Source organism: Orbicella faveolata, unplaced genomic scaffold (assembly GCF_042242905.1).
Source record: "Orbicella faveolata isolate gen_17 unplaced genomic scaffold, um_ofav_v1 contig_1, whole genome shotgun sequence".
NCBI classification, from domain to species: domain Eukaryota; kingdom Metazoa; phylum Cnidaria; class Anthozoa; order Scleractinia; family Merulinidae; genus Orbicella; species Orbicella faveolata.
In genome coordinates, this window is record NW_028301536.1 from 19,590,765 (window position 1) to 19,606,110 (window position 15,346).

The 15,346-nt window shown below is 41.1% G+C and overlaps 2 protein-coding genes and 1 pseudogene across 2 annotated transcripts; 1 reads left to right on the forward strand and 2 right to left on the reverse strand.

The window, feature by feature from the left end:
• Positions 1–225: 225 nt before the first annotated feature.
• On the reverse strand, positions 226–2,990 carry LOC110056999 (RING finger and CHY zinc finger domain-containing protein 1 pseudogene; annotated as a pseudogene).
• Positions 2,991–4,400: 1,410 nt separating this feature from the next.
• LOC110056998 (F-box only protein 22-like) lies at positions 4,401–6,901 on the reverse strand. Its single transcript, XM_020763573.2, has 2 exons — positions 6,246–6,901; positions 4,401–5,084 (listed from the first exon to the last, which is right to left on the reverse strand). The coding sequence occupies exons 1-2, from the start codon at positions 6,879–6,881 to the stop codon at positions 4,641–4,643; spliced, it is 1,080 nt and encodes a 359-aa protein (XP_020619232.1). The 5' UTR covers positions 6,882–6,901; the 3' UTR covers positions 4,401–4,640.
• LOC110056997 (RING finger protein 37-like) lies at positions 6,870–11,215 on the forward strand. Its single transcript, XM_020763572.2, has 3 exons — positions 6,870–8,306; positions 8,741–8,893; positions 9,632–11,215. The coding sequence occupies exons 1-3, from the start codon at positions 6,980–6,982 to the stop codon at positions 9,892–9,894; spliced, it is 1,743 nt and encodes a 580-aa protein (XP_020619231.2). The 5' UTR covers positions 6,870–6,979; the 3' UTR covers positions 9,895–11,215.
• Positions 11,216–15,346: the final 4,131 nt, after the last annotated feature.

Below are 15,346 nucleotides of genomic sequence, written 5' to 3' on the forward strand. Positions count from 1 at the left end.
GAGTAAAATCAAGCTTACTTGTTACATGCTTATTTCACTGTGGAAAGGAAACAACTGCCATGCTGTGGTTTAAATATATTTTGGGTTTTAAATTTTTCAGATCAGCTTGGTTTTTATCAGTCCCTTTGTTTCAGATTATGATTGGTGTCAGATTATTAAGGCTGGTGTGACTGTTACCAACAGAATAACTTTCATAACTTAAGCATAATATTCCACTCCCAGAGGTTTGTTTAAAAGCTTTGCAATAAAAATCATTTTTTATTAAAAGAACCACCCTCAGGTGGCAGATAATAAAACTCATTGCCCATGGATGTTATCTGCGACCCGAGGGATGGAGGTGGAACTCCCATATAAAAAGGATGGGGGTTGCTTGTCGGAAATTTTGAAAAGAACCCCCAAGAGGTACCAAGATCCTGTTTTGTGGGTGTGGCTGTGATTTTTTCACCCCTATGAGGTACCGATTCTAAAACATCACATTACCTCCTGTTAATTTTTTTCTGGCTCATTACCCTAAAAGGGACTGCAAAAGCTCCCGCTATGGACCTTTTGAGGCTGACCACCCTAAGAGGTACCAAAACCGCTTCTCAAACCCCTAAAGGTGCGACGAGCACCCTGTCATTATATATCGGAGTCCCCCATCCGGGATCTGAGAGTTGGTTCTCTTGCAAGACAATATTGAAAGAGAAAAGTATTGTTAATGATCAGCTGTAATGATGGGAAACCATAATTAACACCCAGGATACCGTTACATACAAACAATTTAGACAATAAATATATTAGAAATACCTTTGTGCCAACGCTCTGGTGTTATCTGGAGTTTCATGGATACAAAATGGATCTCCCATATGGTTCGCATAAGTTCAAAACACCTTTGATTTCATCAAAACTACTCTGCCACACAGCGTTTTCAACTCTCTCCTTTGCATTTGGAAATCAGATAAGCACTCATGTTAGATACATTATGTACAATCAGGTGAAAGTTCTGGGCCTTCAAATATAATACTCACATTGAAATCTCTGCATTTCTAGTGTCAATCTGTACAACCAGCACAAGCAGACTGAGTTGAGAGACAACCAGTTACCAGTGAGGGGAAGGCATGTGGTTTATTTCTCAGTCAGACAAATTCACAAATACTTAAAGAAAAGGCCACAGGTGATCAGCCTTAGGAAGGAGATATACTAGAAAGTTTTTTAAAAAATGCCCTACCTTACTTTCACATGGCATAAGTATTTTTTGTTGTTTATTGCATCACTATGCAGATTCGAGGCCATTTTAGTGTGTTACTTCTGAAATCAAACCCCATAAAGAGATAACAGCTTTGAATTTGTCACAGTAGTTAAACAGACAACAATGGAAGTAAGGTAATGCATTTTATTAATTTGTTTTCAATATTTCTGCTTTCCTAGGGTAATAAAAAATATCGCCATACAACCTCTCCCAGTCCACACTTATAACTTTACAGTTGCTACCATAGTTTTTAGAGAGAAATGGTTATGAAGCCCAGCAAACATCACGCAAACAAAGATGCCCAAGATTTATGTTGGAAGGTCCATGACTGTGCAGTCTTTTGTTTTGCCCTCACACACTATGCATGAATTACTTAACCAAAACGTTTCTGTTGGTTAGTTCCTCAGTATGGAGTAAACAACTATTGTGTTTGTGCATGGTCAAGGCCAAAACTGAGCAAACAAAAATATACAACAAAGAAATTTGTTGGGTTTCATAACCATTCCCCTCTATTACTATGTTGGTGCTAATTTATAGGTGATTTGCATGATAGCATTATTAGACTGCAACTACCAGAATTCTTCACTTTTTCTGTTTCTTATGCTTATTTATATTGTTATTTAAACCCCACTGGGGCTTCAAATTTAAATAATAAAGAAAAAACCAGAGAAATTCTGGTAGTAGTAGTCAAATGATGATAATGTGCAAATCTGCTATTTACACAAGATGATCACCTCACAGCTAGAGCTTTGCCCACCTGTCAAAAACTTATTACGAGGAGACAGTTGAACTACTGTCATTTACCTGACTTTGTGAGTCACAGTTAGTATTAAGTACAATCAGAGCAAGCTATCCAAGTGCTGACAGAAATAAACGGAAAGTTCAGTAAAAACTTGAACAAAGATGCACTTTTTTGTTGCAAAATTGTAACGTGTTCATGGTAATCAAAAGTAGCCACCAATTTCAACCCATGGATGTCAAGCACAGTGGGCAGTGTCGCAGTTGCGACTTCAGACACGCTTGGAAACACGTCTGATGCAGTAAATGACCACATCTCAAAATCTGACAAGGAACACGCGAGGCGTGCAAGTCTTCCATGCATATGGGACAGTTCGATCTGGAGCTCTGTTCGATACACTTGTGGGAACTCTTGATATTGTTCGGATAGCACATGTCGCACATTGAACAATGGAAGTAGTTATCTTTCCCACCGACGCGGCAAACCCCGCAGAGGTCGCAGTGAAACTGGCCTTTGTCTCGATCGTCGTACAAACGACAAGTGGAACAGAAGTAAAAGCCAAACTTGATGCCACATTCCGTACAATGTGACACGACATCTTGCAGTTTACCGCACTGATTGCACTTGATTTGTCGAACATTCTTCCTCTCTAACTCATGGGTTTTCTCAGCTTCATCGTGGCAAAAGCGACAGGAGTAGATCTTGTTACAACACGGAGCCAGAAAAGAACATTTCCTTACATAATGCTCACAGCTCGCCATGTTTTAGCGTTGTTGATTTTGTGATGGAATCTAGGCCCCCTCGTCTTTTTCACGCCGTGATCCACCGCACGAGATGTTGCTTAGCGACAATCTGTCGGAGACCAGTCTACTGAACCGGAGAGTTTCGATCTCGCTTGGGGTACTTAGACTGTATTCACTGGTGCCGGCGCAACACTGTGTTCCGTTTAGACACTGGATACTCCAAGTACCCAAGTACCATTTTATGGTGCCTGAGTACAAGGACAAGACCTAGTACTCGGGCACGGTACTGTGCCCGAATTCCGGTGTGAGTACTTGGAAAAACGGTGTGTTCACATTAGTACCAAAGGAGAATCGTGCTTGCGCACCGTTCTCGGGCACCAAGTGTGAAAGCAAAGCCCTGAGGTTATATTTGTTAGCTGTTGTTCACATGGGTTTCTCGGTAGGCTCAAATTTCATGAGGGCTATTGCCAGCAATGGGTGTAAGGTGATGGGAGGGGCTGTTTTATTTTTGTGAATTATTTAATGTCCTAAATATCAATTTGATAACTAATGCTTTATGTGTGCCAAATTGAGAAGTATAAGTCTACATCGATTTTGGAACCGTGCATTTCTTACTTCTTCTTTTCCAAACAGGCAGAATTTTCAAAAGTTTCAAACAGTGGACTTTGCTGCACTTTTTCATCATTTGTTTATCAGCGCGTAAACAGGATCGTATATTGGCCTTCTCACGCCCTGGCTACAGTGTATGTAACCAGGCCCAAAATGTTCTAAAGATCTGTCTTTTCTTAGCCCAAAATGGTCATTCGTATTGGTCTTAAAATCAAAATGAATCAACAATTTCGAAATTTTTGAGAACGTTTGTTCTACTTCAGTTATTCACCTCTTTCAAGGTCACTGTCGTTCTGTAGTATAATTTTGTGTGCAGGAGGAAAGGCGTCTTTTCATGTTACTTTTGGATGTGGCACCTGTAAAAGACTCTGTATTTTTTTCCCATCGTCAAAATTTCGTTGCTTTGCCGCGTGTCTCAGATGTTTCAGAATATTTTGACAATATTTCGCCAACGAGTTTATGGTTCTGCAATTGTTGGGACGAACACGCCTTTGCTGTTTGGTGACGTTCAAGACTGATGCGATAGATATTTTGCCAAGTGCAAGAAACTTCGCACCATCAAAGGAACCCTTGAATTTAATCTAACAAGTTGCCAAACACTATGCTATATTATATTCCCATCTCCTCATATGATACGGTTCCAATTTTTCCAATCTATGAAGCCGTTGGCGAAATAGCTCTCACACTATAAAGGTTATTCTAAATCTAGCCTACAGGAGGAATAACCTCTCCTCTCACAGTGCCTCTCTCCACCCAGGTGTATAAATGGGTACCAGCGAACTTGATGCTATAGGGTACCCAAGCGATGGACTAGCATCCCATCCACGTGGGGAGTAGAAATACTCCTAGTTGCTTCATGCTGGAGAAACCGGGATAAGCACTGGTCTGATGGGCCACTTAACTCGTATACAGACTTCACCTTGTAAAAATTCGAATTCTGTAGACCTTTTCCTCTTTCTCTCCGGCCCTATTTATTCGCTTTCTGTTGCCGTCTCCACCCGCTGTGCGGTTACAACACAAAACAGAATAACGAGGACAAAAACAATCGAGGTACCGGCAATGGACAATAACAAGAGACAAGTTTTATACTGATCTTGCAACTTTTAATTAACAGCTATTTTCCTTTCCAAATGAAAAGGCAAAATGCGCGTTCGTGTCCGACACAACTTGAAATGCCGTGTCGGAAGCGTAATCCCTGTTTCTTCCCTCTCTGATAAGGCCCACTTTTTTCACGCTTGCGCTAGATAAACCAAAAAGGACAGAAGATCTGAAAGAATGCTCATTTAGTGCTGTCATTGTTTTGAGTTACAGCAGTTGTCATCTACTTCATAGGCGCTAATGAAGTCAAACAGAGCACAGTTGCGTCAAGGTGTAAAAAATCCCGACCACCTGGCCTTAAGCCTCTAGTCTTCAACTTTTCTCTGTCACATCCAAACGCGGCTGTCCCGAAAAATCCTACAACAGGTGTCCTAGGAAAAACTTCACTTAATGACAAGCATTGGGCATTTTCATATCCATAAGTCATACTTCCCCTTGAAAAACACGAAAACATCAAGCTAAAGCTGTTTTCTTTTGGTACGTCGGAGTTGTCAAGTCTTTTAATGGCGTCATGGAGATTCTCCAAAGACTCTACTAACATGCCACCTGTAATGACTGAAGACGAGCACTGCAAATTCCCAGCCAGCACAAGACCAATGATCTCACGAGTAGTAACTTCTGTGTTGTAGAACAAATAACTGTCACTGTAACCACCTACAATAACCACCTGAAATGTCAAATAAAAAACAATTTGAAAGGTAACTGAAAGAAAAGGGTTAGTTCAGTAATTAAATTAAGTTAATACATCACATCTGTTCTGGGATGACATCCAAAACATGGCACAAGGTTCCTCTAACTGGAGAGGTGCATCTAATGGTACAATTGAGGACTGACAATGATGTTTCAATCCCCATTTTTTTTTTGTGCAGGAAATTTCACATCTTGATTTCCTTAAGGTTTTAATACACTCTCTACTGAGATTTAATCATTAGAAATGTAATTTATTTGTCTTTCTCACCTTGTTGTTTTAAAAACTAAATCCCACTAAGTGCATAGTCATTGTTCTATCCAACACTGGACCAGAGGTGGTATGTTCCAATGACTTAATTACACCAAAATGTTTCAATTGACAATTACAAAATCCTTTTCTCCATACAGGAAAGTTGAAAACACTGATCCCTGCTCTACGGACTACCCACTAACCCCCACCCCCCCTCATGGACTAGTCTAAACAATCAGCAAGATTTACTTTTATGGGAGAAAGACATACGAGAAGCCTAACTGCTCCACCTATACGATCATAACTTTACGAAAAACAGCTGCTATTTTCTTTTCACTGGCTTCCTTGACCCAGTCTTTTTTCATTTTCATCCCATTCATCAACCACCAGTCCAAATGCTTATTATAGCCCGAGTCAGCCAATCGATGTATACATAAAAAATAATATGGCTAGAGACAGAGTCAAGCTTTAAAGTCACCTTAAACTTGTCTCTGTGGTAGATCAAGGCGTACTGGGGACAAGGCAATTTGTAATAAAGAGTAGGAAAGGAAACCTGTGAAAAGGAATTTGCTGCTGTTTTTCACAAAATTATGATCATGTAAAGGTAAGTTTGGTGGATTATTTGGGATAGTTTGTGGGGTTAGTCCATAGGGTGGTCTGCAGAGTAGTCCATGGGGTAGTCTGTGTAGTGGGGGTCAGTGGGTAGTCCGAAGAGCGGGATTAGTGTTTTCAACTCTCTCTCTCTCTCCAAACATGGGAGATATTACATTCAAGCCATTCAATATGCCTGGATAGCTCCAAGGAGCTGGGGAGTTGGGTGTCATTGCAAGAAACCCCTGGTACATTATCCCTACCACTGAAACAGACTTTTAATCTAATGTATCTTACATCATCGCCGTAATTTGACCTTAAAGCCAAGGTCAAATTGGTCAGTTTTCCAAGTGACAGGGGATGAGCTAACACTATCACCAGTTTCACAGGGAGAGCCATACTAGGAAGAAACGATTTAATACCACTAATATTCTTGTACTTGTTGCGGAGGGGTATATAGAAATCACGGATTTCAAGTCCATCACAGCGAGGAAACATCATAAGTGACAATCCCGACGAGTTTTCCATTTCTTGCGGTTGGCCCGAGTTCGTTTGGTCTGAACCAATCACCCCGAGACCTGTGCAGCCAATCAACGGACAGTTCACTGGGACACAGTTTCGCACTGATCGCAGAAAATTCTTGATAAATGATGTACTGGATGAAGGAAGTGATCCTGAAAATAGTAGTAAAGCTCTTGGTTCAATGTTTTGTTGCCTTATGAAGTCAAGTACGTCCCTCGAACATTCAGAGAAGTTTGAGTCTCTTGGAGATAAATAGACGGCGCATTTCCTTCTTGATCTTCGAATCCTCTCCACTGTGTCACGCCAGAGATGACAGACTTGTGCTGCTATTGCTATGCATCTTCCTGGGAGAAAACGGAGAATAATTTCCACAATTTCGGCGATTTCACCGAGATTTTCCTTTGCCGCCATCTTGGCACAGATGATGGCGCGGTTACGCAGCAAGGCTTGGTTGCAGACACCAAGATTGACAAAAACTGGAAAACATTTCAAGGTACTTCAATGCAAGGATGCTTGTAAATTTTCTTCATCCTTTCTTTAAATCAAGAGTGGATTGTGACGTTGTAAGTTCAGATGGATACTCCGTTGGTAACCTTGTAAGTATAGATTTCAGGGAAAGTTCGCGAGGTTTTTTGGCCGCCCATTTTATTAAGCCTCCGGCCCTGTTGCTGATCCAACTGCCATTTCCTATTCACGTGGAATCCATGATCATCAAACCCAAAGTGGGATCTCAGATTTCATCAGGCATAGCCATTCTGGTGGCGGGAATAGCAACCAAACGTGATCCTTCTAGAAAAGGAGACACCTCCAACAATAAATCATCACAGCTCTCGAAAAAGAAAAGAACTAAAAGAGAACTCCTTTCAGATTCAAACAAAGTTGGGATTTGTCAACAAGGTTCTGCAGTTTGTTGCCAGAATCGTTTGGAGAAAGAAACATCCATCCACTTCCCTAACCACAGTTATGAACTTGACATTACACCAGGCTCAGCAAAAGGTGAACATTCACAGTTTTTCTCTCAGGTTGCTTGGCTGAATGACAGAGAAGGAAAAACTATCCACATTCAAAACAAACTATTTCAACAGAGAAGCCCTGTTCAAGGGTTTAATCCTGGAGGAAGATCAGACTTTCAAAAAGGGGAATTCCAACGACCTTATTTGCTACAAAAGGTTACTCATGTGGCACTGAAGATTGTGAGACTAAGTGGTTCCAGTGTGCCAGCTATTGGCAAAGTTGAAATTTGGGGACAACCATCTGCTGCCTGCAAACCAGGAGTTTTAGAGTATGCTTTAGGCATTCAAGAAAAAATCCAGGCAGGTGCTGTAGTCAAGACCACCGCCATCAGAAATAGAACCACTGAGAATTCTAAAAATCACACTCTGTTAAGTTATAACAGTAGTTCCCTTGCAGAAGATTTCATTGATCCAATCACTTGTGAACTCATGACTGTACCTGTGTTATTACCATCTGGTCACAATATAGACACAACCACACTAGAAAAGCATATTACAGCAGAGAGATCATGGGGACGATTACCTTCTGATCCATTTACTGGGAAGGTATTCTCAGACACAAGTAAGCCAGTGCCAAACAGTGCACTTAAAGTTAGGATTGATAAGTTTCTGTTAACATCAGGTGCCAGTACTTCAAGTTGTGGAGGAACAGTTGGAAGAGGGAACAGCTTATCTGGAGCAAGTAATCTGAACGATAGCCTGCTACTGAAAACAAACAGCAATGCACCCTCGGGAGAATCAAACAAGAGTGTTCATTGTGAGAGCAAAGAGTTCAGTGAACAGAGTGATTCAAATTCAAGAGTAGATGTATCAGATCAAACAGGTGAGTAAAGGTAAACTCTGCATCAGACCAAGTGTCCCTCTCCATCCAGGTGTATAAATGCATACCTGCAAAAGAATTACATCCCATCCAGCATGGAGTGTAATCCTGTCTGCTTCATGTTACCGAAACCAAGATCAGCTTTGGAGTTATGGGACCCTTTGGCCTGATGCAGACTTGTTTTGGTTCCAAAACAAACAGCCCCTTCTAGTTTAATTAACTTACACTGGTACTGGCCCAATATTTTTGGGGTTCTGGCTTTTAATAGGCCCTGTCTGTTTCATTCTGTTTTATAACAAGATAACTTGTCAAACCATTTTTGGTGGTTTGTTTTCATTTTTAGTAATTACTGATAAGGAAACAGTGCATGAGACTATTCTGGAAAATCTTGCAGCCAAACGTGCAAGAAAATTCTCATTGTTATTGACAATTCTTAGGGGTAGAGCTTGGCCACGAGGAAGCAGTTTCTAGAAGTCTTGAGTCAGCTGTACATCAGACACTCAGAGGGCTTCACATGTTCACAAGAAATATGACAGGCTATAAAGAAATGCCAACTGTTATGCAAGCCTCCATTACACAGGCAAACACAGGTACATATAGATCCTGGCAGATCCATACAATATAAATAGTTTGCATACAGTAACCTGGCATTTCGTAGTGAGGCTCCTGGCCTAATGATCAGGGCATTGCACTTCTGTTTGACTGGTGGCTGGTGTTATGTTCTTCAACAAAGCACTCTCATGGTGTCTTTCTCCACCCAGGAGTACAAACAAGTATTAGGGAATTGTTGGGAAAAATTATAGGTTATTGGCATCCATTCATGGTAGTAATTACTCCAAGTTTTGGAAACCAGAGTGCTTGCCTTTTAAGTCAGTTAGGCTTGAAGAGAGAATTACAATTTTTTTCTAATCTGGTAAGGTTAAGTACAGTACACACCAGGAGAGAAGGAACCATATCTTTTTCTACCTTATAATGGTCCAAGAATCCCCATTACGTCAAGATTGTTTGAAGCGAATTATGTGTTAACTTCTGTTTTGGCTAGCCAATTGGCAGGGAGCGTTGACACACCCCATGATACCCTTGCCTTCCTCCCCCATCCTTCCTCTCTTGAAAGCCATCCCTGCACATATTAGATATTCATTTAACATTAATGCAAATGGTCAAGTTTTGTACATTTTAAAAGATATTTTATTCTTTTCTAACCAATTCAAGCTCAAGAAGGAGAAAAATATTGCTTTACCATTACCCTTTCTTGGTATTAACCTAGTTGGTGGGGCGACTTTGTGGGATATAACACTATTAATGTCTAGTGCGCTTCAATCCAATAGGTATACAAGGACGAGTAAAGAGAGCAGCGCCACAAGCTTCAGAAACTTTGAGAAACCAAATCAAAAAGAAGAAATCAACAGTTTTGTGTGTGACGTGTGATAGGGATCTCTCCACGGAGTCTATATTTCATTTGCCATGTCAACACGTGATGTGTCGGTCATGTCTGATGAGTGCAACTCAAGAGAAGAACAGTGGCAGTACATGCAAGCTGTGTAAAACAAAGTTTAGGAAAATGGATGTTACTCGAGTTCATAATATGTGATGTAGCTCGAGGAGTAGCTGCACAATGCCCAACCACTTCGAAGTTGTACTCCTCCCAAAACGGGTATACGCGTCTACGTGGTTACGCGGCGACGTGGCAAGCGGCTACACAGCTACACGGCTACGCGTCTATTTGTCTACGTGGCTACGCGGCTATGCGGCTAAGCGGATATGCGGGTGTGTGTCTACGTGACTTCGCGGCTACGCGTCTACAAGGCTACGCACCAATAAGGCTAATTGGCTACATGGCTACGTATTTATTGGCTACGCGTCTATTGGGTAAGCGTCTACGTGGCTGCGCGGCTACGCGTCTGCGCTAATCTAACAGCATGTTCGTCATAGAGGTATGTGCATAGCCGAGTAGCCACTGTTTTTTTCACTTTTTCGTTGAAGTGTCTCTGCGTAGCCTATCGTTTTTACAGAGGTATCTTCGTAGCCGCTCCTGCGTTGTCACTATTTCAATAAGTGTTTTCGAGTGGCTGCTTATTCTGCAATGAAGAGTACCTCGAAAAGACCGTACACAGATGCTAAATTAAGATTCTTCACAGAGTAAACACATTTATCCTTTCCAACCCCTTGCGAATGTTGTAAACGAAGCGAAGGTGGACACGTGATAGGTATTCCAGCACTCATGTCTGAGATTGTAGATCAATAAATCCCAACAATATAATAGTCTGCTTTAGCAGAACAGTACTTAGCATTGACAGAAATCCATTTTAGTAGAAACGGCGACTAGCGATGGCCAAGACGGAAGTTAATTACATTGCGCGGGAACCTAAAGGGTCAGAGACATGCACGCGCACTACTCAGTCTACCCCTCACAGTACGAGAAGTCCATTAGGTTGATTTGTCTTCTTTCATTTTATTTGAAACGGTATTCTAGTTTTAATTAACTTCACTTTGTCCAAATTGCTTTACTTTAGTGATGTTGCGTTATTAAAAAGAGACGCTTCAGCGTAAGGGAATTCCCAAAAAAGAACTCGCTCATTGAAACGGCTCATCGCGCGAGGTGTAGTGTGCGAACTCCCTTTCTTTCGCGCCGGCTAACCGATCAACATTTCCTGGGACATTTGAACACACATCATGTTGCATGAACCATCTAAACGATCCTTCCTTTGCAAAATTTTAGATGAAAATTTCAAGTTAGGGGCGGCTAAACCGTAATGAGACATGCTCATTTGTCAGGTTGTCAAATGAACATGTTTGGTTAGTGCAGGCTGTGCAGTGCATTTTCCATGTCTCTAATGGGAGACGATCAGTTGCGTAAACTGTTAAAATGCGGTAATAAACTTCAAAGCCTCCGAAAAATATCGGGAATACTTCGACTGTCTCTATTGTTTTATTAAAATCCGATAAGGTTCATAAAGCTCTTTCAAAGAAGATTACGAATTAGCCAGATTAACACCGCATGGTTGGATTAGGAGTTCCCTTCATTGCTAAAAAGACAAGTGTATTATTTTGTGGGTCAGTCCTCCGGGGGGGAGGATACTCCCAGAAAAAATTTGGTGGGGGTGTGGGGCCCGCTTCCCAAAACTCTTACCCAATTTATGACCAAAATCTGCCATTTTCCCTACCTTATTTATGACCAGAACAAAGATTCGATACCTTATTTATGACCGTTGTGGCTGACGCAGTTGCCCTAAACATAATTTTTTAAGGGGTTTTGTTTGTGATCTCATCGATAATGATGAAAAAGTAGCTTCTTCTAAACAACATACCCAATTCAAGACTGGAGTACAAAAATCATACCCTATTTTTAAAAGACCAAAATGGCCAAATCGATAGCCTATTTATGACCAAAACGGCTGAAAAACCATACCCTTTGGGGCCACACATACCTATATAGCCCATATAACGGAGTACTCCCCCCAGGGGTCAGTCGTGGCGTACCTCGACATGGGTAAAGACACATGCGGCCTTTCAGTGTTTGTTACGCTGAGTCTTGATCATCAGCTCTTATGGGGAATGATACTTGATGCTTCCGCCTTGACTCAGTTTTATGATTAATGAGCAGGTGTAAGTGGTTGGTATACGTTATTGAAAAATGAAATGGACGCGAGAGGATTTTCTTTCGCTTGTGTTTAATCACTTTCAGGTCCGATTAATCCCAAGACTACCCTCGACAAGTCTCTCACGCTGCAAAACTACAGGGAAAGGAATGGGAATCCGCCAGCCTCCTTGGACGGGATGACCCCACTAAGTATTCCCGTGATGATAAAACTGGTAAACACTCGAAACACATGTGCTACTTCATAACATGATGGAGTAACATTGCTTAGCCAGTAGTTTCCGAAGAGGTTAGGCCAAGCCATTTTTAGGTAGCGTCACAATAAATATTGTCGGGAAGATTGTGCAGTAACTGACAATCGAGACATATTCACTGCCCTATGAATAATTGAAGATAATCTTGTATTAATAAGCCTTTTGTTTTTCCGGGGACCTGTTGACCTCAGTAGTGGCAAAATATTAGGTAATAGTGTGAGATTCGGATGGAACGACAACAAACGTCTAATGAGAGTTGATGGAAGAGAGTTTAACAAATTTTGTCTTTAACTGAGATTATCAGATTTACCCACAAGCAGCCCCCCTTTTGCTTAGATCGCCTTAGGTTGAGCGAGACTGAAAAGTTTTAAGCACAAGACATCAATGCCAGTTTGTTTTCCTCGGTATAGTTTAGAGAAGGTATCCCATTATCAAGTAAACTAAAACAGATTAATCTGTTTAAGTGAACGAGGACAGGGAGCAACAAATCTCTGTCCAAAAATAGCTCAGTAGCCTTTCATCGCACCCCAAAATCACATTTTTCACTACAAGACAGCCATTATGTCCCCCAGGTGTCATTCAAGTAAAGGAAACTCCGGCTCGAGTTGCTTATCAGACTGTAATCCGTATATTCGAGGCGATAATAGACCTTCAGAAGACCTCAGAAGAGATATGCAAGGGTTGCCTCTTTTTTTACTACCAAACCAGATTGACAAGTGATTCTCTCTTTGTCAAGAGAGAGTCACTCACTGTTAGAGTTCACGAGAGCCGACGAGAACGATGAGCGTTGATACTCAAACTTCTTCCCCCCTCCCCCCCGTCAAAAAAGAAACAAGTAACAACATGTCTTTATCTTGATGAAAATCAAGACCGACATCATGATTACCAGAAGCTACCTTTGTCGCACCAAATTCTCTCTAAGAGAGGTTTAGAAATGTTTAGAGCAATGAACAGAAAACCGTTTTCAATTAGACACCAAATGCATTGATTCTATAAGTGAATTTTGGAAACGGTGAGTGTTTCAACCGTTCCCACCAAGGGTCATAGAGCGAGATTCAGGCTACATCCTACAATTAAGAGAAGTTCATTGGTTAAACCTAACAACAAGGCGTGGAAGTCTGTTAAAGCACCTTCACGATTTATCGTACACATAATCAGTCTCGTTAAAGTTCCTACAAGTTAATTATGATGTTTTCGGAGGCATTTCTCACGACAACTCAGCCGATAGCCGGACAAGAATTCCAAATCTGCAGCTAGTTAGCGTTTTTTGCGGTCATTGATAAATAGCTTTCCCTCCTTAACCGCAGCTCTTCCGCTTCAAGGTGCACGTATTCAAACGCCCCACATAATTACTCTGTAAATAATTCTCAATTGGTATTGAAGCAACCGAATTACAGTGCTCTGATTGAGTAGTGACTGATAACTGTTTCATGCCCCGGCCATCGTTTCATTCGCCAAAATATAAGGGTAAAGACATGACCCCTTTATGTTTTGACGTTTTGTTATCTAATTGGGAATTATATCCCCGAATATCAGATGGCGAACGAGATAAGCAGAGTCGGGTGAACAACTCATCTTTACGTCCTCATTTCCTAAGTCGTCAACTCTCAGTGCTATAACACTCAGGTATTGCAAGTGACACGTGTGGTATCTACTGAGTACCAAGTATATAACTTTGACGCCAGCTAAGCTTCACTCAGACGCTTCATACGCCTGATGTTGGGATAAGATACGGATAAAGTGCATTTGGGTAAAGGGATATCTTCATTTTCTGCTAAAATCGATTGAAGGTGAGATAACTCATTGAATGGTTGGTTTTATTCGTTGCAATAATATGCTTAGTAGCTTATCATGGCGTCATTTGCCTTATCTTTCTTGTGAGTTGGCCCCATGACTATTTCCATGTGGACGTAGCGTATTGAAGTCATAAATCTCACTGTCTGCCTTATTGTACCATGATAGTCATAATCAATTAACTTAAATCTCCTCGTGTACACTAAATAGACCTTTCCCCTGGACCTTTCTTGTCTGGGCTGTTTGTTTTCCCACTTCAGACCACGAAATATTCTCTGAAGAAAATTTCTTTCATCCGTCTAAAAATTATTCATTCATGATATACACGCGACTATTCGAAAATTTGAACTCCAAGAATTCTCAAGAGTATCATCACATAGTCTGAATGGAGAAACAAACCACCCAAGCTAAAAAGGTCTATTCATTCAGAGGGCATCCTTTGCACTGAAATTAGTTGAACAACATATAAACTTTCCTCGCATTCAGTGCAGATATCTCCATGACATTCCTCACCCCCTATTACAGCTGACTTATTTCAGAAATGCATGTTCATGTTTCTTTGCGTTGTCGCAGACTATCGTAAGTACTGAAAAGTGGTCGACTTGATGACTTGTTTATCAAGAACTCCAGAAGAGTTCACTTTGTCACTGTCACAAGTAACTGTATTATTATGAAGAACACGCTTGATTGACGCTAACTACTAGCAGACGTTTCGTTGATCAGTATAGTCCAGGTCAAATCCAACTTTTTATATTCTTGCTCCATGTAATAATCACCTGAATCGAGAGTTGCTTACATTAAATCCTTCTAGGAATACGCAACCGATTTTTTTGTAGACTCTGGGGTGAACAGTTTTGAATCAAACTGAATTGCCTCGACAAAAAAAAAATCGCGGGCTCAGCCGATTCTCGGGACGGGATTCATGAAAAGACCCGTTTCATGACAAGATCCTTCCTTGGCTTTAGCGGTTGAACAAGGACTTAAAATCGAACTCGGCGAAAGAAAAGGACAAAATAATATAGAACAAACTGTCTAGTTTATGGCAATGGTTGTACTCTGAGGTTGCGATGGTCGACAATGAATAATGTCCCCATCAGCAGCACTGGCCATGTGCATGGGATAAACACATATAAGTACTCAATCCCATTGCTTACTTTTTTGTTTATAATTCGCGAAAACTACGTCATCGGAAACATCTGCTTGGTGCCCAAGAAAAAAAAAATCCAATTTCTTTGTCACTTGTCATTTGACCGCCACTCACAACAAATAGGGCACTTGACCACTGAAGCAAAATAATTTGCAAGGAAAGGCCCTCAAATGGGTAAATTAAGTAGATAAGGAATCAGGGAAACTGTTATCTCATTACGAAATACAGCTATACAAGCCATGTTTGTCAC